At 48.8% G+C, this 23,486-nt stretch overlaps 2 protein-coding genes and 1 long non-coding RNA gene across 5 annotated transcripts; 1 reads left to right on the plus strand and 2 right to left on the minus strand.

Moving 5' to 3' along the window:
* Nucleotides 1-1,696: 1,696 nt before the first annotated feature.
* Nucleotides 1,697-18,232, minus strand: CYS1 (cystin 1). The gene is made up of 3 exons (XM_066179919.1): nucleotides 17,817-18,232; nucleotides 8,258-8,310; nucleotides 1,697-3,046 (listed from the first exon to the last, which is right to left on the minus strand). The coding sequence occupies exons 1-3, from the start codon at nucleotides 18,027-18,029 to the stop codon at nucleotides 2,944-2,946; spliced, it is 369 nt and encodes a 122-aa protein (XP_066036016.1). The 5' UTR covers nucleotides 18,030-18,232; the 3' UTR covers nucleotides 1,697-2,943.
* Nucleotides 10,095-16,237, plus strand: LOC136287307 (uncharacterized). 3 transcript variants are annotated; one of them, XM_066179918.1, is made up of 5 exons: nucleotides 10,095-10,395; nucleotides 11,292-11,359; nucleotides 11,519-11,597; nucleotides 11,666-11,804; nucleotides 14,936-16,237. In XM_066179918.1, the coding sequence occupies exons 1-5, from the start codon at nucleotides 10,105-10,107 to the stop codon at nucleotides 14,941-14,943; spliced, it is 585 nt and encodes a 194-aa protein (XP_066036015.1). In that variant the 5' UTR covers nucleotides 10,095-10,104; the 3' UTR covers nucleotides 14,944-16,237. The 3 variants fall into 3 exon arrangements, with proteins under 3 accessions (XP_066036015.1, XP_066036013.1, XP_066036014.1); XM_066179916.1 differs by lacking the exon at nucleotides 14,936-16,237 and adding an exon at nucleotides 13,043-14,780; XM_066179917.1 differs by lacking the exon at nucleotides 14,936-16,237 and adding an exon at nucleotides 14,164-14,780.
* A 1,326-nt stretch (nucleotides 18,233-19,558) lies between the features above and the next one.
* Nucleotides 19,559-23,074, minus strand: LOC136287849 (uncharacterized). Its single transcript, XR_010720381.1, has 4 exons — nucleotides 22,936-23,074; nucleotides 21,570-21,912; nucleotides 20,601-20,687; nucleotides 19,559-20,215 (listed from the first exon to the last, which is right to left on the minus strand). It is a non-coding gene; the product is annotated as an uncharacterized lncRNA (long non-coding RNA).
* Between the last annotated feature and the right edge of the window lie 412 nt (nucleotides 23,075-23,486).

Genomic DNA, 23,486 nt, shown 5'->3' on the forward strand with positions numbered 1-23,486 from the left:
CCTGCTTGGGTACCACCATCCTGTTCTGCATGGTATGAGAATCAGACAGATGGCTGTGAGCTGTCTGTGCCGGCTGGTGCTGTGGTCTGAGCTCAGTACTGAGCACACATCATTTTATGGCACAGAGAAAGCCTGCCAGACCATACCACAGTTGGAGGTCCCTCCTTACATCCCCAAACTTCTTTCTTGCACCTTTTCCCTAGTGCAGTGACTGTCCCACCTGCATCACTCCTTTATGGACCTTCCTGTGTTTCTGCAGCTCCTTTTCTGTTGGTGGTGCTGAAAAGGTTATCTGTGAAACCCACTGCACCTATGTTCCAAGTGCAGAAATGTGCTTGTCTCTTGGTTATTTTAGCAGCTCATTTTACAAAGCAGCTCAGTGCTTTGATGTGTTCAGTAGAGAGATTTTTTTTTTGCAGCCTAACACTATGTGCAGTTTAGGTGTTCTTTTTAATTAGTCCATTTCTGTAATTGTGAATACTTAGGCTTTCCTTTAGGAGAGTCTCAAATGGGTTGTAGAGCTGTTACCTGGGCCAGTCACCTCAGAGAGAAGCTCTGTAAGGGCAGGCAGGGCACATGCAGAGCAACCTGGGGGGAGGCAGAGCCCTTGTCCCTGTCTGCTCCTGTCACAGCGTGGTCTGACAGCAGAGTGGCTTTCGTCTGGTTTGCTGTGTCATTGGAGGCCATCCAAAAAGGCAGCAATCCACTGGCCCTGCCCTCACGAAGGGGGAGCTGTGACTGAACTCACCAAAACACCTCCCCTCATGCGCCAGAGGCTCAGGGGACCTTGACAGAAGGAAGGATTTAGTTGAGAGAATGAAATCCAAGTTCAAAGACAATATAAACCACTATAGTGATTAGAAAAGAGTACAGAGTACTGTGATCCCCTGTGGTGCTGGGGTCACCGTGTTTTTTCTGCTCTCCACAGGCAAATTCTGTTCATCCCAGTAGGTCTTTGAGAGCTGCTGAAAACTAACAGAAGCTCTGGGAGATCTGGTGAGTGAACTCTTGATAAACTGCAGAGGAACTGTGTTCCTGCCACAGATCAGTGACATTTACAGGTCTAAAAATTACTTCCTGTGAAAGAAGTGCTATTGTTCAAAACTGGATTTTTTCCAGGAGTGTTAGAGAGCCATTGCTCCAGAAGGCCCAACTTCTCCCAACAATGCAGGGACATCTGCTCTCTACTCCAGCTATTTCTGGGCCTCCAAGGTACCACAGAATCATAGAATGGCCCGAGTTGGAAAGGACCTTCAGGATCACCTTGTCCCACCCCCCTGCCATAGGTAGGGACATCTTCCACTAGTCCAGGTTGCTCAGAGCACTATCCAGCCTGGCTTTGAACACTTCCAGGGAAGGGGCATTCACAACCTGTTCCAGTTGTCTCTGGTCCTATTGACCCACCCCAGCTGGTGTGCTGGGAGCTCCTGTCTCCAAGCATGCACAGCTTTGTGGGAGGTTGGCTCACTGCCCACCCTGGGCTGCCTGGTGGCGCCCCAGGCAGACCACAATGTCCAGCCTTGCTGAAGGCTGCTGCAGGGAAGACAACTGGGGTGTGAGTCTCTGTGCCAGGGATGTGATCTAGTGCCCCCCTCAAGGCATCCCACCCGCCATCCTCAGGGATGCATCCTGCTTAGTCTCTGCAGGTACCAGAGCATGATTTCCCATGTAAGCCAGAGAGCCTTTTTCAGAACATTTGATGCCTTCACTGAGGGCTTCAGAGTATAGATGCATTTATTTCTGTTTCACAGGTCCCAGGAATCATAAAGTACGTAAAATACAGCATCTTAAGAGGTGCCCTGCAGTTTTTTCTTGCATTTACACATAGTGAAGATTTTATCTGATGTCCTTTATGCTTCAGTTGAGGATAGAAATAAAGTATTTTTCTACTTCTCATAATAAGCAGATACTCATAATACGTTAAGATGCAGGCATAATAAAAGCAGAAACCCAAAATACCAGGTTTCCCGGTCTGGGAGCACTGAAAATACTATTTCCTTAGAAAAGAGAACCTTCTGGTTTACTTTGCAGTCAGCTAATGGTAAAATGCAGTGATTTTTCTTTGTAGGACAGGAAATGTTAGGGAAAGGTCAGGAGTGGCAGTTCTGAAAACTGATCCCCAACAGCTGCTCTACAGGAGATGCAAGTCCCTCTCAAGGAGGATGATTGAAATGGGGATGTGCCTCCTGCTTTCACTCCCATCACCGGGATGGATCCATGCCCAGGAGCCTCAGGTAGGACACCTATGCTGGGATCCTGCCCCAAAGTGCTCACACAAACCCTGTGTTACCTGATGGCTCCCAGGAGGGTAATTTGCCAGTGTGGTGGGATTTGAACTCTGGAATTACACTGCATATGTATTAGATGGTGGGCTCAATCCCCTTTTCCTCTTATCTCCCCTACTGGGGACCAGATTGAAAGAGACAGTGCCAAATTCAGACCTGGACCTGAGGCTTGCACAGTCCAAGGAGTACATATGGCACATTTTAAGTGGCAGAGACACGAATTTCATTCAACATCCCCTTACGTTCTGAATCAGATGATTCTGCTGCCTTTTTTTTTTACTAAATTCAAAGCAAGATCTTCCTTCAAAGCACCACATTTCAACACCTCTAGTATGACACTTAATTCTACTACATGTTCATTTATAAACAGCATTGAGAAATGAGCTTCTAAATATTGATTCTTAAGACAAGTTGATCCCTCTTCCAGTGGCACCAATCAGAAATGAGCAGCTGGAGAGGATCGTCATGCTCTTTGGAGCTGATCAGGTGAACTTTCTTCTCTGTGCTTCCCAAGCAGCCATGCTGCCTCTCATGCTCCAGTACCCTCCACCACCCACCTCTCCCGTGCTGTCTTGCTGTGTGAGACGTTGTCAGCAGCAGTTCTGCCCAGCTGGGCTTCCAGGATCATGCCTGACATTCTGGTGGCAGGGAACTGGATTCAGCGGCAGTACTCCCGCTCGATGCTTGCCATGAGCTCCTCCTCTGAGTAGTCATACAATATTGTGGACTGCCCCAACGGCTTCTTGTTGCTTTCTGGGCACCTATCATGGAAGGGAATGAATTATTGGTGATATGAGAATCAGGCTCTGAAGATACAAGAAGACCCTTGATTCATTTTTTTGTGAATAGAAAGATGGAGCTGCACATGGCTCGCAGAGACACAGATACTCTGTCACGTCTAGTTCCCATACCCCACTGGCACATTGCCTGCTGACATTTGCTATCACTTGCCACCAGTTTAGTCTGTGAGTTCATTACAGTACCATCCTTACAAAGCTCCAGATCAAGCTCCCAGAACCCTCTGAATTAGGTTCGAGGCCCAGCTAAAGGACACTGTAGTCTTTATGCTATTTTTAACATTTTATGCAAAAAGAGATTATTTTGTTCGTATTTGTAAGGGATCTGAGTTTCAACCAAAATATGAATGCAGCTCCCTCAAGCTGCTCTTACGGCTTTTATTTGTTTCCACATCAGCACAGCCCTCCCATGAGTGGGAACTGATGTATGACTCAAAGGGAACTGGTATGGGGTTTGTTGTGTTATCAGAGGTGGTTTATGTTGGGTACAACAGAAACCTGCCCCTACCTGCATAAGGGAGAACAGTGACAAGGCTTCTGCAGGCTTTGACCACTGTACCTCATGTTACCATTTTAGTGTACTTGACCTTGCCCTCCAGGACTCATGAGAGGAGCCAGCACTGACAAGTGAGTTCTCCTCCTTGGCCTTGTAGAGATCTGGGAGGTGAGCGAGCCAGGCTATCAGGCTTGGAACACAAGGCTCCTTGGAATGGAGGTCATGGTGAGCTGCAGAGCTAAGTGGAGAATTGAGCTGGTAAATCCAGACTGTAAAGTGCTCTGCCATGCCATGACAACCAAGACTTTGTGACCATCCACTAGTGAAGAACAAGTAAATTAGAAATAAATGTTTTGGGTTTGTGTGCCAGTTAGTTCGTTGCCAAAGAGGAGAGATTTTCATATCCACTAGCATGGCTCCAGATCTGTCCCAGACTCACCATGTATTACCTATTGAATTCCTCTAAGGAGGAATTCCTCTAAGTAGGAGATCTATCCCAACCATTGCTCTTGCAGCTGGGATGAATAAAATTCATCCATTAGCATCCTTTAACAAAAAAAATCTGAGGACCCGTTTACTAGACAAAATCACAGGAACAGCCCCAAAGCAGGTATGTAAATGTAGAATCAGAATTGAAGAAAATAACCCTGAAATGCTTTTCTAAGGACACTTTCTCCTACAGAGGAGGTGCTTAAATACTGCTTTCCTTGGGCATCCCCAGTGCTCCTCCCACAGGTACAGCTGTGGAGTGAGTGGCCACAGTGCAGTGCAACCCTCCCTCTGCTCTGACCTGCCCTGGCCACAGAGGCTCCTGCCCAACCCAGCTGCTCTGACCAAGCCGTGTTTGTGCCAACCCCCCCGTGTGTCAGAAGTAGCCTGCTGCTTTTCCTGGAGTCACCTGAGGGCCAGCTGGTGACACTGGCTAGTGTGGATATTCTACAGTTACTTACACTGCACTATGCCCTTGATGGCAAGTTTGGCTAGCAGCAAGTAGGATTTAGCAACCCAAGTCTTCTGCTTATTCCTTTTATTCATTTCCCTGCCGAGGGCTGCAGGGTATCTGATTTCCACTGCACTAAAAAAGACCTGAGAAGAAAGCTACAAGTCCAAGAGCTCTAACCATACAGCAGCATTTACAAAGCAATAATAGGAAAAGGAAGTGCACACATCTGAGTTAAAACACACAATTTATTGATTTAAACTCCACATTGTGACAATCCTCTAACTAATTTTATGTTACGTGATGAGTAAGAGGCAGAGCTCCTGGCAGCTTGCTTGCAGGCCCACAGAAGAGCCATTGTTTCTCTTAGCAGTTACATAATTTCCCACTGTTAATTATTCTTGATGCTTTGGTTTGCATGGAGAAAATCTCCAGGTAAAACTCGTTGAGACACAGATGTGCTTTTGAAAAAACAAAAGCAGACTCCACTCCCTATGCACACCCCAGAAATGAGAGGAAAAGAGAGGGCTGGGTTTCTTTCTAGAGCAAAGGAAAAGCGAGCTGCTGTTCATACTATTTCTACATTTGTGGCAAAGTTCTGTATCATTTAATATGGGAAAATTGAAATAAAAAATGAGAGCTTTAATCTGGATAAAAGGAGAAACTTCTGCACCCTGAAGACAGCAAGCAGAGGAACAATCTGTGTGGTTGCACAGGCTCTGTCCTTGGAGGCTTTCAACACCTGATGGGACTAAGCCTGGAGCACTCTGCTCTGACTTCATAGCTGATCCAGCTTGGAGTTAGAGCTAGGAGACTGGACTAGAGACCTCCTGAGGCCATCCCAACCTAAACGTCCTCAAAGGCATGTTGATGAAGTCATTTCTGCTGATCCTAAAAATCAGGGAGAAGCTGTGGCAGGGAAATCCCAAGCTCAGGATGTTCACGGGACAAAAGCTGGTGGACCACAGGTCTGTTCCCGTGCTCCTCCAGCTGCTCCAGCAGCAGAGGAGGCATCTTGCTCCTGTTGTCACCACGTGCCAGGGCTGCAGAGCCTGGCTTCAAACACAACTGAGTCCATCTGAGGGCTGTTAGACCTTCCAGTCAGGAAAATTACAGGTCAGTACCTTGTGTGGAAAGATTTTCAAACCCCAAATGTTCTGGGGAAGGAGAGAAATCTGTGAAGGAGCAAAGCTGAGAGAAGAGTGAGCTGAAAAGTATACAAGAGGGGAATTTGCAGTGTGATAGGACAGAAAAGAAAAGGCTAGTGCAGCTCCATCAGGATTCCTGGGCAGGCTTCTGCGCGCCTCACAGATAAAATGTTATTAACAGCTTGGAGGGTGTTTAGAAAGCAGCAATAAAAGTGATTTAAGAGGCTAGAGCAAAGCAATTTAGAAAAGAGGAAAGCAAGAAACGTGCTCCATTTCAGCTACAGGCATCTTGGTGTTAAAAGTTTCTTAAGGGAAGCAGAAATCATGGGTGTGTCTTTTTGTTAAGTGTAAAGACAATGAACTATACAATGTGGAGAAGGAAAGGCAAACGGCGAAATTAGACCAAAAGTGAGCAAAACCACCTTTGAGCAAGATCCCAGCAGTGAGGATGGCTGTCAGTGCCATATCCCTGGTGTCAGGCAGGTGCCTGGTGTGGGGGAGAGCTGCCTGCAGGCTCCCATGACAATGGCCCTGATGGGTGACAAGCTCCCAAGCATAAACCTGAGTTAAGTGGCTGAAAACTAGGTTGGGGTGAATCTAGGCCAGTGTTTTTTATCATTTTGCTGAGGATGGGGAAGTCCAGGGTTAATCATTAAAATGCCTTCTGCAAGACCTAGCAGCTGAAAAATGGGTCAAAACAACGCCCTGGTAACCCTGCCAGTGCCACGAACCTTGGCAGCAATTATAAAATCATTACCATGTGCCTGGGCTGTGTCATCCACCCATGAACTACCAGATGCTAGAGAGCATTTCCCAAAAGATTTTGGGGAAGGAAGGATGAGAGGTAACACAGGCCAACCAGGAGCACATCCAAAGTACTTAGCAGGGGATGGTTTAGATGCTTATGTGGTGTCACACAGGCATGTTCTAGGACAGGAGGTGCACACCACCTCTATCTCGCGTGACTGCTCTCTTGACAGATGCTATTAAGTCTCCCTATCTAGTTCTTCTTCTCCTTCTGTGACACTTGCTTCTCCTTTAATTTGCTTTATGGGAATTTCTTCAGTCAGCAACTCTATCAGGACAGGGCTGACTTTTGCTGTTTGTAAAGTGAGTATTTACCTAGAATGACTCAAGCCACAGAAATGTGAAGGATGAGACACCTACGCACGCACATTAACCTTTCCTTCCATGGCTTGATTTGATTTTATTTGATTTGATGTCTTCAAAAATTTGCTGGGTGCTGTGCCATTTCCAAAAAAATGTTTGCATAGTTCTTGCCAGCAGAAATTGCAACTGCTTATCTCAGGCAGTATAGGCACTTCCCATGTGAACTGTGCTATGGGACTCTGCAGTGGGTATAAAGTAAATGTTATCTAAATGGAAATAATCTCCTGCTCTGTCATCCCTGATCAGAAAATATTTTCTGTTGTCTCAAACCTTCCCTCTGCATGTCAAAGAGGATGGGAGAAGGAAAGCCTTGCAGGGTGTGAGGGGCCAGTGGGGCCTGTGGCTGGGACGCTGCACAGGGGCCTGGCAGGGCTGGCTGTGCACTCCAGGAGGAGACTGCTCAGTTGCCATCATAGCCCAAAGCCCACTGAGGATGCTGGAAAGCACAGGAGAGGGTAAAGTCCCTGTGACAGCACTTGTACAAGCCTTGTCATCAGAAAAGCCAAGGGCAGATGTGTTTTCTGAGCGCTCTGGGAAGCAGCAGCCTGGCCAGGGGAGCTCCCTGCCAGCTGGGAGGGAGAGCAGGAACAGGAGGGTGGACAGCATCAGGTGCCTGGGCTCTGCTGACATCCACCAGCACTGCTGGGCATTAGTAGGTCACACAGCCCATGACCAACATCTGTAGATTAGTCTCCTCTCAAGTGCTGCAGGAGCAGAGGGGCTGGGTGACAGCCAGAGCTTAATGCTGAAGAGAGTCATTCTTCAATGGAAGGAGGTGGTATTTTAAGATGGTTTTTCAAGCCTGTTCATTTCACCTGGGTTTTTTAAACACGTATTAAACTTCCCCCATTCCTGGTGCAGGCAGACTCAGAGGCTCACTCTGCTGGGCAGCTTTGGCTTGTGGAAAATTTCAGGTTTCTTTTGTTCGGCACCCAGAGCAGCAGGTCCCCACCATTTCCCTGTCTCCAAGGGACACTCACGTCTCTAACTGGTGTAGCACTGGAGCATCTTATGGGCTTTCTCTTACGATTTCTGGGGAGCAAAGAGATGTTATTCTCCTTTTTCACATGCTGCAGAGCCCACAGGTGAATCAGGGCCTGAGCTCTTTGTTGGAGCGATTCTCCACAGCTTTGCACTAATTACTACTCCAAGGTGCCTCTCTGACATATGGACATCCTAAATTATGATTGCTCATGACATCTATACTACACTTGAGCTGGAGCCTGGATCTTTTCAAGCAGATCCTGATATTTTTTCAAATTTGCAAGTAAGTAAAAGGGCAAAATATTTAGGGCTATAAACCACTTCACAGCATTCCCAGCTCTTTTGCACAGTGTGAGGAATGCAGAAATAGCATAAAGGTCCCTTTATTCCACCTGCTTTTCCTCCCTGAAGATACCACAAAAGCAGGGGATACTCACTGATGGTTGAGGTTGTTATTCTCTGGGCCTGGTGGGCTTCTGGTTGACAAAGCCTAGGAGAGAAGATAAGAGACAGTTATAACACTTTAAAGTCAAGAAAGGTGATTCTCTCCCTCAACTCTCCTCATGTGAGACCCCATCTGCAGTGCTGCATCCAGGTCTGGTGTCCTCAGCACAGGAAGGACATGGACATGTTGGAATGAGTCCAGAGGGGGGCCATGAAAATGATCAGAGATGTGGAGCACCTTTCTTGTGAGGACAGGCTGAGGTAGTTGGGGTTGGTCAGCCTGGAGAAGAGAAGACCCTGGGGAAACCTTATTGCAACCTTTCAGTACTTAAAGGAGGCCTGCAAGAAAGATGGAGAGGGGCTGTTTACAAGACCTGTAGTGTCTTGTAACAAGGGACAAGTAGGTTTTCAAGACCTGTAGTGATAGGACAAGGGACAGGATGAGGACAAGTTTAAACTGAAAGAGGGCAGGTTTAGATTAGATCTTAGGAAGAAATTCTTACTGTGAGAGTTGTGAGGCACTGAAACAGGTTGCCCAGAAAAGCTGTGGCTGCCCCATGCCTGGCAGTGTGCAAGGCCAGGCTGGATGGAGCTCTGAGCAATCTGTCCAGCTGAAGATGTCCTTGCCCTTGATGGGGGTTGCAACCAACTGATCTTCAAAGCTCCCTTTCACCCCAAACCATTATTTCTTTCTATGAAACTTATCTCTGTCTACAGTGGGCAACATGTCCTGGTTTAAACCCCCAAACAACCTCTGTGGAGACAATACAGGTACAATAGACTCTCCTTTACAAGCCCTGTTCTGCTGGTTCTGTTTCAGCATTCAGGGCAGCTGGGTGGCTGCTGGCTATAGAACCAAAACCCCTGAACACTGAACTGTTAAACCTCCAAGTTTTCCATGAATGCCCATTGCGCCATCAGCTGCAGGTAACAGTATGAAAATACCTGCTAAGGGAGGAAGTCATTGCAACATCAACCCAATTTTCACCTGACAAAGATGGCTCCTGGAAAAATTAACCTTCTGGGGTGAAACATCCATCTTCCCTATGCTGGAATCTACAGGCTTTCAATGGGATACCTGGGGAGCAATCAAAGTTGAACATAATGGTATTTAAGCAGGAGGCAGGGATGGACTGCTTGTCCCCAGCTGGGCCAGTAATAAAATGAACCCTCTGTAGCCAGATACTACTGAGAAAAATGTATCTCTCATCTTTTTTACCTTTTTACTGTATTCTCACAGGAAAGGGAGTGGGACAGGGACATGGCTTTGCATCTTGGCTCATCATTATCTTTTCTGAGGTGCGGTCCTGAAGCTGGTGGGCCTCCTTGATACAAGCTACCCTGAATCTCACAACAACACTAACAAGTTAAACAGGTAGCACCAAACTAGGGCCTTCCAGAAAACAGAAATGAAAAGCTGTTCCATCAGTATGGAAAAGAAGAAAATATTTTCTGTACAAGAAAAAAGGGAAGTGTCTTGGTTAGAATGACAGGTGTCTGCTAAGGAAGGCAGGTGCCTCCCTTGGAATGGAAAATGTAAACCCCTTCCCTCTGAATTATTATAGTTTTGAAAATAAGGGACTCTCAGGCAAAGACATGAGAATAGGAATAGCAATTCTTTACTGGTGTGTGTATCAAGTCAAACAAACACCAGCTCTGGCAGTAACAACAAACAGCACCGGGGCCCCGTGACCCCTCCCGGCCGCGGGCAGGGTCCCTTTCCCTTCGGTGCAGTTCCGCTCGCAGCCAGCGGGGGCGCTGGTGGCTCCCGGCGGGCAGGGCGGGTGCGGTGATTCCCCCGCGGCTGCAGGGGGCGCTGTGGCGCGGGGAGCACGGGGCAATGGCGGCTGGGCCGAGACGGGGAGCGACGGAGGAGAGGCTTCGCTTCAGAACCCCCTGTGCACCAACGATCCTGGTGCCCCAGCAGAACTCTCGGAAGCACCGAGCTGGAACAGCCGGAAGTCTCAGCAGGCAGAGGTTGCGTGGCTACAGTGCAGTGAAAGCTTGGAGCAGTGCCCAAGAAGCAGCGGGGATGGGACACTGGCGGCCCGGCTCTGAGCAGGGCAGGGAGAGGCGAGCTCAGGATCCCGGGCACCCGAGGAGATCGGGACAGGTCCCTTTTATTAGTGAGGTGGGTGTTAATAAGGTCTCAGTCCAGTGGCTGCTCTCACAAGCAGAAGGAGCAGCTCTGGGATGAGCTCTGTTGGCAGCAGTGAATTCCCTTCCCCGAGCAGCAGCTCTGACCATACTCCTCCGAAGCCGAGAGCGAGCCAGCAGCTGCCCCAGCTCCGTCCTTTACCTGCCCAAATGTGTATCTCTGTCCCTCGGAGAGAAACTGCCAGATAAGAGAAGTGCAACCACATGCCCCCCTCCCCTGAGCTTGGCCACTTCTTTTGTTTTTCCTAGCAACTTATGGGAAAAAAATTCCCTAACTAAAAAGCAACAAAACGAAAGGAACCTAACCCTCAACAGGAAACAAAGGAACCAGGGAGAGGTGTGGAAAAGCTTGCAATACAGAGATATTGCCAGTTCCTCTGCTGTGTTTCTGCAGGGCTGGATGGGATCAAGCGATTCCTCAGTAAGATCATGTATATGCTCCTGGAATAGCTCAAACCTCTGCTGCCACAAGGTCATGCATGGAACTGCTGCTGGAAACTGGGGGAGCTATGAAGGGGCAATGCCCCACTACAGGCACTGCTGGTACAACAGTGATGGCTTCACACAGAGTTTTGAGCCAATTTAAATTTCTTGGTATTGGTCACGCTTGTATGTGCCATCCACTGGGTAGAAATATCCACCTAGGTGTCTGCAGGTATTGCATGGCACCTGATTTTAATTTGCAAGGAGGTATTTTCCCTACACTCCTTCCTCAGCGACTTCTCAAGGGGGATGGACAGGAGTTGGAGGTTTAAACACCGTGGTCTCAGACACTGTGAGGCAGACAGAGTTTGCCTGGCAGCAAACTGCTTAGTTCTTCCTTGCCTCTTGCAAGTGCTTTGTGCTGATGTGGTCACCTTTGGCTCCCAGGCTTCAGCAGCTGAGGAGAGTTGCAGCAAGGACACCGCTCTCATGGCTCTGGGTGAACATCTCTTCAGGTGAGCCCTTAGCAGCTTCCATTTCAGGAGCCAGGAAAGGTGTCTGTTATCCACTGTATTTCACATCCTACCTGCCTGCTTAAAATGACAAAAGATGTTGCTAGTCTTTCATAGCGTTTTAGTGTAATTCCTGTCAAAAGGCATTCCACATCCTTTCAGAAGAGTCCCTGCTCTTTGTTTTCTCTGGAAGAGGCTGAACTACTCTAGAAAGAGCTTCTGGGTCCAAGCAGAGACAAAGGTATGTGAGAAAGCTGACAGTGAGGTAAGACAGTTCTCTCCTGGTTATTTATGATTGTTTCTTGGCAGTCTCCCACACGCAACAAGAGCAAGAAGCAGCGCCAGGAGATGATGGCTGACTTCTTCCGGGATTGCATCCCACAGTGTAGCTCCTCATCCATCATCCACTGGACTGACTACTGTTGTGGACCGAGTTTCCTTCTGCCAGGTGAGGAACATTATTCATCCTCAGCACCAAGGGAAATACAGTTCTTTAGGAGTGCTTTGATGATGTTCTTCCCACAGTGAGAATCCAGCTTCCAATACTCCTGTGCAAAGGATAGGTTTGGATAATTTTAGGGAGGGGTTTGGATTGTACAGTAGATTGTCTCTTTTTTCTTCCCTTGTGGCTGACTCCTCCATATTACGAGCTGTACGTGTTGTGTGGGTGGAAGACAGAATTAATTCGTCATCAGGACAGTGCAGCTCTGGTTAGCAAAATCTGCTTCTCTGTGCAAAACCTGTTCCCACCTTTTCCAAGGGATCTGTCAGCAGCAAAACTTATTTCCCAAGAGAATTTGGAACTGGCACAGGTAGATTTCTACCAACATTTCATCCAGTGCCTGAATCAAAAATGGTGGCAAGTGAAAACAAAAGGCACCTCCACCCTCTGCCTTTTCCCTGCCATGAGAGTCTCCGTGGTTTGGGAGCTGCTCCCAGTTCCTGCGGGCACAGGACACCAGGCTCGGCGGTGCCCGGGTGACACCGTGTGCCGGGCAGCAGGCAGGGAGTGGAGCACCGGCTGCCCTGGGCTGAGAGACACAATAAAAACTGACCCCACCCAGCCGGCTCGGGATTGCTGTAATGGGTATGTTGCAAGTTCAGCAGATAATTAGTATTAGCCCTTTATGTGGGTTAGGATGATGTGCATGTCAGGACACTTTAATATTATGGGTTCCTATCCTACAGCTAAATAAGTAATTGCTGGCCTGGTTGGCCTGTGTCCTGGTAAGAGATAAATGAAGTCAGCTTCTCCTTTCTGCAGCTTGCAGTCATCTTTTTATTACTCATCCAGACCATGGTGTATCTCCTTGTTTTCCACCCCATTCTCAGCACAGACAGCTTGTGCTGAGGTCTGCTGTGCCACAAAGCCCCATATCACTCCCTCCTCCAAGTTTAAAGGCTTGGATATTAAGCTCGCAGCATGTATCCACATTTAATTTAATGTCATGACATGTGGGGTGGAATGCTTTGACAGTCATTGCACACACAGTTCAGCCATCCTTTAGGGCAGCAACTCCTGGGAGCAAGGCAAAGCTGAGAGCTGGAAGCAAGAGCTACTTCTCTCTGCTGTGTGCATAAACCAGCACTCCTGGGGTGCAGCTTCCCACTTCCCCAGTCCAGTCCAAGTGTTCCTCATGGCCCTGCCAGCCCTTAACCCCATACTTTCTCTGTCAACTCCAGCAGCTGTGACTAAGCTGGGTGAGAACACCCTTTCCTGGAGCTTTCCACAGGGTGATCTGGAGCTGTGTACCTTTGGAGGCTCTAGAGCTGCTTCCAAGCTGCACTGAAACCAGCCAGCTACAGTCTTGACTACTAATATTGTCTCCAAACCTGGGAGGCCAAATTCAAGCTTTCTTTGAGTTGGTCCCTGTGCTGATCCCTAAGCCATGCCCAGGCATTATTTGGGAGACTACAAGCTGGTGCTGACCAAAAATCATGCCAGCTCAGTGGGGCAGACCACCACGGTCCAGTGCCAGGCATCTGCTATGGTACAGTTTACCAGTACGGATACAGCCCTGAGATGCAGTAGAGATACGGACCCTGAGTGCAGCTCAGGTGCAGCTCACGTCCAAGCCACGTAAAGCATCGACACGGGAGCAGTGTGATCTCTGCCAGTGCTGGTCCTCTGGATGCGGTGCAGCGTTTCTGAAAAATGTATGCCAGTGCCTCTTTCCCTGCCTCTTCTCCTCCCAAATCCCTCTTCACAAACCTCCATGAAGAGGACGAGCGGACCAGTCTGAGCGGAAATGCCAACCCGCTGCCGCGGCAGGGAGGGAGGGCATCAGCTGGAGCGCCCTGCAGGTGCAGTCTGCAGCGAGCGCGGAGGGCTGAGCCGCTGCCGCAGCAGGGCAGCACCCTCCAGCGACGGCAGCACAGGACTGCGGGCTGAGACAGTCAGCACTGCTGCAATCAGCCTCTCCAACCCGCACACACTTACCGCTGGCAAAAAAAAAAAAAAAAATGGCTTACCCAGTGTGCCAGTAGGTACCGAATGTGACACATGGCCCCAGCTCTGCACCCCAGGCAAAGCACTTCCAGCTTTGCTTTGATCTGCAGCAACATCCTCTGGCCAGCGAAGGAATTGGGAGCAGGCGGTGGACAGGAAGTGGGCAGGGAGACAAGGAGTTCCCACGCTTTTCCTCTCCTCCCTACTGAAACACCAGCTATCTCAGCTATTCTGTACATGCCCTGGGCTTACTTTTTAGATCACAAATAGTTTCCAGGTCAAAAGCAACCCATGCTCTGCCAAGTTAAGGGAGGGGGGAATTGTGGATAATACCTAGTCAGCAGTTTTCCAACTCCAGGTGCAACACAGCTGTGCTGGGAGAGTGATGCTGGCTGAGGGGACAGCACAGCCTGCTGCTCTGGACTCTGGTGAAGTTTCAGGTGCTTTGAACATGACAAGAAATATAATGGGAGACAGAGGGAGGACCTTTAACTCAGCAACCGCCAGATCTACAACTGGACATTAACTGCAGAATCTGAAATAATCTTTGGGAAGTTCAAAGAGTCCCAGATATCCAGCTCGAGATGACATTTTCTGAAGGTCCCATGCTCCCTTATGGAATGTAACGTAACACAATGTCTTGATTTGAGGGCATTTTTGACTATTAACACAACCAGGAAGAAAATGCTGAAATAAACTGCTAACAATGTGGAATTAGAACGATCAAATTTCTGTTTGAGGGAAGCACATTTTAACAAGAGTAGAAAAATAAACACGAGTTCCTGTAAGATACTAATGGGGCATGGCATTTCATGTCCCTTCAGGACCCTTTTGTGTTTGCAGCTGGGACCAGCCAGCCACGAGGTGACGCTGTGCCACGTCAGTCTGCAGAAAAAACATCTGGCTGAAAAAAAAAAAGGGAAAGCTTTGAACACAGGTGTTTAAAACTTATATGATTTCCCTGTAGAAGTTGGTGAATATACCCTCTACCTGTGTTGCTCCTGTGCTGCAGCTGGGGTGATTTGCTTGATGAAATCACATCTCGTCTCCAGTCAGGAGGAGTGATGATGCCATGGAAAAAGCTGTTAAAACCAAAACCCTAACATGTCTGTATTATCCCTCCATTTCAGGAAACTAATGGGGAAATGCCTGAGGCCACAGCCTCTGCCCTGGCTCCCACCAAGAGCTGCCACCCCTGCTCTGTGCTGCAGCAGCACCTACAAAACCTCAACTATATTTTTCTGTCCTGAGCAAAGAAACAAGGAGAAGCATGTACAACCATCCGGAATTGAGAGCAAAGCTGAAAACGGGTGTTTGATGCTGACAAGAGGTGTTGGGGTCTGCTCTGAGGCATGGGCAGGTTTCCCATCAGGATTTGGTTCCCAGCCTGCTGCTGTGATATGGTTTCACCCTTCTTGCTCCCAAGCACTATTTGATATAATAGAGGTGGCTCAAGCCTTTAAAGGCAGCTGCAGCCTCTCCACCAGTCCTTGTCACTTGCCCTGACTGCCCATCAGTGCTGTTAGCTTGCTGCTGGATGGCAAATGGTGCCAGGGTTCAGCTGTGAAACACAACACTGATGCACATCATGCCCAGGAGAAACCCAGCTGTGACAGCAGAACCATGAGTCCTGCTGGCAATTCTGCTCTGACTGGTGTCACAGGTCTTTCCCACTGGCCAGAATCTGCTCCTCCAGGGGCTATTTCTCATCAGACTTTCCTACTGTGATACCTCCTTGTTGCCTTTCCTCTTCCTGCCTCACCTTTCCCCCACTAACTCTGTTGAAATAACTCATCCTTTCTTCTCGAATTTCTTTGCTTATCCTTCAATCTGGACAACTGAATAGGGCAAAGCAAGCAAGTTCCTACCACAAGAGAAAACTACAAATGACTTGAAAAGCTGGCAAGACTGAGAGAAATTGCCCTCAAAACTACTAGCGATGCAATGAGGTTGACATCCCTTTCCAGAAAGCTCCTCCCCCAGCCTCCTGGGAAGGGTGGGACTGCAGTTTTCAGAGCAACCTAAAAGACTAAATTGCACAGTAAACAACCAAAACCTCGTGCTGCAGTTTCCTCTCTCCTTTTCACAGGCTAGTGACTTTTTAGGCCTCAAGGAGTCAGAATAGTAAACCCATGACTGCTGTCTCTGCCATCTCAGGTTCAGGAAAATAAAGTGCTACCAAGAAAAGCTTCAAGTTTGCCCTGAAACTACCTGAGACTTCTCTTGTACATCTTTTGTATCTTTGAAAAACACTGGTAGTTTTTTGCTGTCTTTGTCTGGCTGCAACCAGAGCTGTGAACTTCCTCCCAAAAAAGAGGCAGCAGCAACAGCTGGATGAGGAGATACACAAGATGCTCAGCATCACTGCTACCCCACTGCTGTGTGCTGCACACACTTGGCCTCACTGGATGGCCAAGGCCCCACATACCTGCTCCAGTCTAGCTTTGAGGACCCTCATAGACATCTCTGTGCTGCAAAGCTTGACAGCATTCCCACCCTGGGTCTGCACCACAACCTGAGGTGGCTGAGGTGATGCTACAGGTTCCTCACCACCATTTCTGCCAGAGATGGAAGTCTGGAACAGGGCGTGGGGCATAGTGACCCCCACACACCCCCAAGGGCCACATCTTAAATTTCTCAGCCTCTACAGTTTGCTCCTTGTCATTAGCTCACTGGTATCTACTGCCATAGTGAACTGTCTCTAGGGGAATTAGAAGAGAAAGATGAGAGCAGCTCCATTCCCTTTCTGATATAACTCAGAATATACATCACTTCAGAATAGGGCTAAGATACTTATGCATAGGAAAACTCACAGCTTATAGAATTATTAAAGATCCAGCCATGATATTCACATCTGGAAAAGGAGGGAAAATTAGTATCAGCAGCATCTATTGCCATAAGTAAAGATAAATGGGAGAAGTCAGGAGGATTGCTCATAAATGAGAGTCCCTCAGAGGAGAAAATAATGCTGGAGTGAGCTCCATTCTTCTGTAGGAGGCCATGGAGCTTAAAGAGCAAGGAAAAAATGTCAGTACAAGATTTCTATTTTTTTTTTCTTCAATTTCAAAACCTTACTTTGAGGTTTTTCTTTAAAACCTGTCTAAATAAAAGGTTCTTATATGGAACCCTGCCAAGTTTCCTAATGGAAAATTTAGTTTGTATTAAAGTAATCCTTAACCCACAGATGTGCATGCAGTTCAGTGACGGAAATGATACTCTTCTAAAGAGCAAAACCGAGGCATGCAAGGCAAAATGTTCCTGGGTCCTAAATATTTCTTTCAATTTTTGAATTTATTACTTTATTCTGACAACTTTTCTGTATCTGTGGAGAGCACTGTTTATCTAACAAAAGACACACAGCTTCCAAAGCCAAGCTAAGATGAAAGATGTTGGTGATTTTTAGCCTCATCACCAGCTGATATATATGCTGCTGTTATTCTTGGATTGGAAAAAAAGCCCAAAAGATAAATCTCAACTCCCTCGGAAGCAAATCTGTTATTTGTTAGAGACTGAAATGTGTCTTTAGGAAGAGCCAGACTGCAGTTACAGCGGATTAGTAAACATTAAAGGACAGCTTTATGTTCACATTTTAAAACTTCTGTATACAAGCCTGACCCAGGAAAACGCAGGAGCCGAACTTCATAAAGTCGAGCTATTTCCACAAGCCAGGAAAAGAAACTTTCAGTAGCACCGGGAGACCGAAGAACGGGGCGGCCCCTCTCGGGACCGTGTTTTCCTTGCATCGGAGACTGAAAACGCAAAGAGAGCAGCAAAGAGAAAACGCAAAGAGAGCATCGAGCCTGGCTCGCAGCGAAGATCAAAAGAATTTACCGCCGTTGATGTTCGGAGGAAGGCACGGCCGCGGCGGGTGGCGCCGGCTACGGCAGGGCGCCGAGGGCGGCGGGGACACCGGGGCTGGGCTGGGCTGGGCTGGGCTGGGCTGGGCTGGGGGGGCCCAGGGCCACCGCTGGGAGGGTCGGGGGTTCCGTTCGGGGCCGGGCGGGCACTTACCGCCTGCTGGAGCGGGGCCCCGCCGCCTCCCTCCGCCTCCACGCTGCTGCCGCCGGCCCGGGGCTCGGCGCTGCCGCCGGCGGCCGCTGCTGGGCGGCCGGGGCCGGGCGCTGCCGCCGCCCCCTCGCCGTCGGCCGGCGCGGTCCCCGGCAGCTCCCGGCTGTGCCCCGCTCTGCCCGCGGGCCCCCGCCGCCGGCTGCTGCCGCTGCCCATGGCCGGAGCCGGCGGGCAGCGCTCCGGGCCGCCGCCTCTCCCGGCCGGGGCGGGAGCCTTGCGGGGGGAGAATCCCACCCCGGAGCGCCCCAGGGCCGGGGGAGGGAGCCGGCGGCGCAGGGGAGGGGTGCGCGGCCGTCTCTGATCGCGGTTTTGGGCAGGCTGCCGCGCTCCCCTGTGCCTTCCAAAACTTTCCAGCCCAGCCCGTTAGCTCGGGCCTCACAAGCACCAAATCCTTACATACATCTCCCAGAGCTGGGGGCAGGAAATTGTCACCTTCGGGAACCATGCAGCAGGAGCAACACTGCTGGGCTACTACACTTCAGCACAGCTCTCGCAGCCGGGTCTTGCAGACCTTCGGAGAGCAGCCCAGCCCGGGGGATGCCCCGTGGGGCAGGTTTGCGGCGCTGAGTGCGGTTCCGGCCGTGTTCCTGGAGTTACAGGGAAGCCCCCGGGCAAAGGTGGGCCAGGCGGGCACCCCCTTCGCCCATGCCCTCAGACGGAATCACTCTGCTTCCCGACAGCCTGTCAAGCCTGTGGAACTGATCCCCCAGCCATCCTCTGCTGCTCTTTGCTTCCAGCCATATTTGCACATTGTTCGACTGTAGAAGATTAAAGATATTAAAGACAAGGCTGTCATTCCCTCCAGGGACGGAGGGCAGGGGAGTACAGTGGCTGCTTGGTGTCCAGCCCGTTCTGCCTCCCTTCCTTCCAAACCAGAGGCTGATAAAGGCCAGAGCCAGAGAGGTGTAATTCCTCTTGCTGCTCCTCGGCACTGACTGCAATGATTGCATCTACCAGTCGTTCATTCTGCTGGTTCTTCCTAAACCACTGAGCTAGAGCCCAAGAGTTTGCAGTGGAGGGGCTGAAGGACAGAAGGCAACGAGTGGTCAGATCATTGCCAGAAAGATGAGCTCATAGCAATGGAGGCTTATAAGAAAGATGGGGACGGACTTTTTACCAGAGCGTGTACTGGTAGGACAAGGAGTAAGGTTTTAAACTAAAAGAGGGCAGATTTAGACTAGATGTAAGGAAGATATTTTTTATGATGAGGGTGGTGAAACACTGGCACAGGTTTCCCAGAGAGGTAGCAGATGCCCCATCCATGGAAACATTCAAGGTCAGATGGATGGGGCTCTGAGAGACTGGGTATAGTGGAATGGCAGTGGGTTGAACTAGATGACCTTTATAGGTCCCTTCCCACAAAAACTGTGACTGAGAAGGATATTCTGTTGGAAGAGCAGATTATCGGGGGGGGGGGGGGGGGGGGGAGTGATGTCACATGCAGAGCCCTGGGTCCAAAGCCAGGCCAGTCACAAAGTTGTTTTGGCTCTGAGGCAGGTTTTGGAGGAAGGAGAAATTATGAGGCTTGGTTGCTGAGAAGGAGATGGTGGAGCTGAATATGGGATTAAATAGCCCAAAACAAAATGTCCCAAGGGAACAGGCTCTGCAAGCATCAGAGACAAAAAAATCTTCTCAACAAGAAGTGAGCAAATTCCTCCTCCTCCATCCCTGCAGGCTGTCTCTGAAGGAGTGGAGCCTCCTGGAAAGTTTCCTGGCTGCCTGGATGGAAACAGTTCATTCCAGGACAGTTCCCCAGATTCACTTGGAAGCAGTCCTGGCTCCATGAACCAGCTGTCAAAATGAGCCAAATGCCTTGTGTTTTGGAGCAGATCACTGCTGGAGCCAGGACAGGATTTGAGCAGCAGTGATCTCAAATGCTGCTGTGGTTTAGCAGTGACACTGAAGGACTCTGAGGCCATTCAGTGATATTTCCCTGCCCCTGAAGGACTGCTGAGGATTAAGGACAGAATTTCCCAAAAGCTAAATGACTGATAAGCACATGACTCCTCAGAAAAATCAATGAAATTTGGCAAATTCCTTTTTATGATGGCCTGGTGCCGTTTAAGACCGTTTCCCAGCGGGGCCAGTGGATAGTATCTTGGCTGATCTTCAAGAGCAATGGTGGAAATGTGTAGTACTAGTGGCAAATATGGCATGTGGATCAATTTTGCATGGCACCCAGCCAGACCAGCAAGGAGCCAGAATCCTTCACATCAAAAGCACAGTGTGCTCAAATCCTCTCCCAAATCCTCTGGGAGCCCAGGAGCTCTTCTGGACGTGGATGCTGGAGTTACATGGTAGATGGCCTCTTCTGACTCCTGCTGTGCTGCCACTCTCAGCCTCTGCTTTGAGAAAGAAAAGGATGTATGCTATGGATGCCTGCTGTTAGCACTCTTCAATCATGCCTTCTAATAAAAGATTTAATTATAGAGAGATAAATGCATACATGCATATACACACACATTTGTACTTGTACATATTAACATCTGAGTCTTTCTAAACCATCACATTTATTTGAGAAATGTGGGATTATTTTAAAGATTACCATTATCCATTGAAGCCACTAGCACTTATTTATCCTGCTGTAGAATTTGATTGGACTTTTATGAGCAAAGGCCAAAGTGGAGTTGAGACATGCAATTGCCTGGACAAAATGTGACTTTCCCATCTGATTTTCAGATTGCTCACTCCCCAAGTATGAGACTAAACCATACTGTTAACTCATACCTGACTCTTCCTCCTCCATGCCATGTCTCATTCTATCCCCAGACTAACAGGCAGGACTGTCACTCCTCTCTCCTGACAGACATTCATCTGTGAAGAGAAAGGGCCTGTGAAAAATTGCAGCCATATCCAGCGACATTTTTTGTTCCCTGTCTTCTTCCCAGTCCATGGTTGCTGCGGGATGATCTCACAGACCCTATCCTATACCTCACTGTAATCTCAAAGGGTCAAACCACCTAGTTCAGACTTATTCTTTGTTAAAGCCAAGGAATTGTTGTTCTTCTATGATGCAGAGCCTGAGCTTTTTGCTTCCTCAGGTCTTTGCTCTCTTGTCTTCAACTTCTGGAGCAACCAACCCTCTGGCCACAGGACAGATCATGGCCATAGCCAGTGCAGGGACCAGCCCAGCCCAACCTGGCCCTTGCACTTGGCAGCGTTGGTGCAAGGCAGGGATGGGGAAGTTGGAAGAATATACCACAGACATGTTCCCTTGGCAGGGAAAAAACCCTGAGAAGGTCCCAGCATGAGCATTTGGGAGGGGTGTTTGTGCTGGGCTGTGTTGCTGTTCACCCTGGTGAGGTGTGGTGGACAGCTGCAGCACTACCAGGAGTTATGATGGGAGCACCAGAAAGCCAAACACAAGTAGTTTCCTTGCTGAGAAAAATAAGGCTCCCTCCCATACAATAACCAAACAAAACCTGGGGAGCTGGGTTTTTCCAGGTTTTTGTTCCCACCAGAAATTTTCTAAGATATTTGTGGTTAGTTCACTGAAGGAGCTGATCTTATAACAATAAATGTCTCAGCACATGTGTTTAGATTTAGTTTTCTTTCCTAATACTTGCTGTGTTTTCAGCAAGTCTTCAACAGAGATAGATGCAGTCCCTTATCATAACAGTTCAGGAAAACTATGAGGGTTTTTTGGTGGTCACCTGTATTAACCACAAAAAGGATTAAAATTCAGAGTTAACATACATAATGTCAGAATGGATCTCTCCCTCTTGCCTGCTGACTGAAAGGGTGATGATTTCTTCCATGCTTCCCAGGCATCCTTCACAGGGTGTCCTCTTCCCTGGAATGTAGCATGGGGAGATGCTGCCTCTTCCTGGCTGTCTTCCACTGTGGCACAGATGCTGGCTGACCACTGCCAGGACCTGGACATTCCTGCCTTGCACCATGAGGACACCATGGCATGTTTGGTGAGAGCCTGGAGATCTTAGTACAGATTTTCACTGTGGATTTGTTAGAAGAAGTTCAGTGAATGTCCATCAGAAGGTTGTTTAGATTTCGAACTAGCTTAGGCAGCTTTTGCCATGCTCTGAGAAGAGAACAGCAAGATTTAGTCTCTATGGAACAAGCAGGCAAACCTTCATTTCCCCACCGTAAATTGCTGCATTGGTGTTACCCTTCAGTGAACAAGTTTATATATTAATCTGCCTTTCTAACATTAACTTGTGTGTAGCAAAGGCAATGTGTACCTTGCTCAAAGGAGAGCCAGCATCCATCACTTGGCTCTCCAAACATTTACCCAGATAAACTTGGGTTTTTCTACAGTTCTAACCTAAAACCTTCTAAAAATATATTTCTAATGTTAACAGTTCTTCAGGTATTTGCTTTGATGCAGAGACCTTATATCTGGTGGGTCTGTGCCATGTCCTGAGCTGATGTGCTGTGAAATTCAGTGGATGGAAAAAGCTGGACTTGAGAAAGAGCACAGAGCCAGTGTTGTCTGTCTGGGGACCCAAACAGGGAGTGGGAGGAGGAAATTTGCTTTGCCTCCAACAAGTTCCCCAGAGAAAAATAACTGCAAGAGAGAGGCCATATAGAAGCAGAGAAGAAAAGTCCATGAGACTGAGTTGGAAGGTGAAGGTTAGGAGTTAATGTTCCTAAAACCTGTTTCATCTCTGCTCCTCCTCAAGGTGCTGCCTCACACTGAACATACCTTTCCAGGCTGAGAAAGGTGGGTGCTTTGCTGCAGAGGAGCAATTCACTGACTGAAGAACCATCCTACAGCAGCTTCAGGCCAGGTTGCAGTGGGGAAGCCACAGCTGGAGGAGGGAGGGAGGTTGCCCCTGTGTAATTAATGGAGCTAGGCTTTGGCCCAGGGCTGTAGCTTGACTCATCTAATTCACAAAAAAACCTGAGCTGAGAACAGATGTTTAAATATAAAAGCATATTTTTTAGGAGTGTCCTGTCAACACATCTTGGATTTTACTACAGCCTAAGCATTGCCAGTAAACACTTCTCTGCTCCCCACATTTCAAGGGACGGGCTCTGCTTTGTTCAAAAACACAAGAACAAAGACCCAGCCCAGCAAAGAGTTGTCTTTCGTGTCTCTCACCACGCTGCCTTCCTGCTGTCTTTCCTTTGGGAGCGCAGAGGGCTCAGGCCATGGGAGCACTTCCACCAGCAGCAGCTGCAGCCGGCTCCTGCCCAAGTGTCTCTGCGCGCTGGAGAGGCAGCTGTGCACAGCTGGAGTGTGGTACGTCCCGTGTGAGGAGCTTGTGTGCTCATAAAACAGCCCTTTCTATTGAGTCCCTCTGTGATCTCAAACTATGGCCAGATGAGGAAAAAGGCCAAAATCACTGTCAGCTGCAGTGAAGGGGGGGAAGCTCCACAGCAGGTAAGACACAGCACAAGGTTGATGAGCTGGTGTCCACCTGGTAGTGCTGTGTTCCCAGGAGTGACTTACTACTCAAGCTGCAAATTCCAGTCAGTGAGTGGCCGCAGGATGGATGCAGTTACCAAAGTGGGGATGACTCAAGCTGTCTTCGTGGTGTTCTCACATCATCAGTAGCATAAATGCCACCCTTGACTCCACTCAGCCCCTTTGAGTTTGTCCCAGCTTGCTTTTTTCAGTTCTGACTTTCTCCTGGCCTTTCCCACTGTGAC

The sequence above is a fragment of the Chamaea fasciata genome, unplaced genomic scaffold, assembly GCF_029207755.1.
Source record: "Chamaea fasciata isolate MVZ Bird 193981 ecotype frontalis unplaced genomic scaffold, bChaFas1.0.hap1 SCAF_3, whole genome shotgun sequence".
In the NCBI taxonomy this organism is placed as follows: Eukaryota; Metazoa; Chordata; class Aves; order Passeriformes; family Sylviidae; genus Chamaea; species Chamaea fasciata.

What these genes read in the sequence shown, in the direction of transcription:
- LOC136287307 (XM_066179916.1), top strand. Translation starts at nt 10,105, where the DNA reads ATGGCGGCTGGGCCGAGACGGGGAGCGACGGAGGAGAGGCTTCGCTTC. An exon ending in CTGGGTGAACATCTCTTCAG is followed by an intron (nt 11,360 to 11,518) that starts GTGAGCCCTTAG and finishes ACATCCTTTCAG; the next exon opens with AAGAGTCCCTGCTCTTTGTT. An exon ending in ACCGAGTTTCCTTCTGCCAG is followed by an intron (nt 11,805 to 13,042) that starts GTGAGGAACATT and finishes CAACTCCAGCAG; the next exon opens with CTGTGACTAAGCTGGGTGAG.
- CYS1 (XM_066179919.1), bottom strand. Translation starts at nt 18,029, where the DNA reads ATGGGCAGCGGCAGCAGCCGGCGGCGGGGGCCCGCGGGCAGAGCGGGG. An exon ending in GGGCCCCGCTCCAGCAGGCG is followed by an intron (nt 8,311 to 17,816) that starts GTAAGTGCCCGC and finishes CTTCTCTCCTAG; the next exon opens with GCTTTGTCAACCAGAAGCCC. An exon ending in AATAACAACCTCAACCATCA is followed by an intron (nt 3,047 to 8,257) that starts GTGAGTATCCCC and finishes CTTCCATGATAG; the next exon opens with GTGCCCAGAAAGCAACAAGA.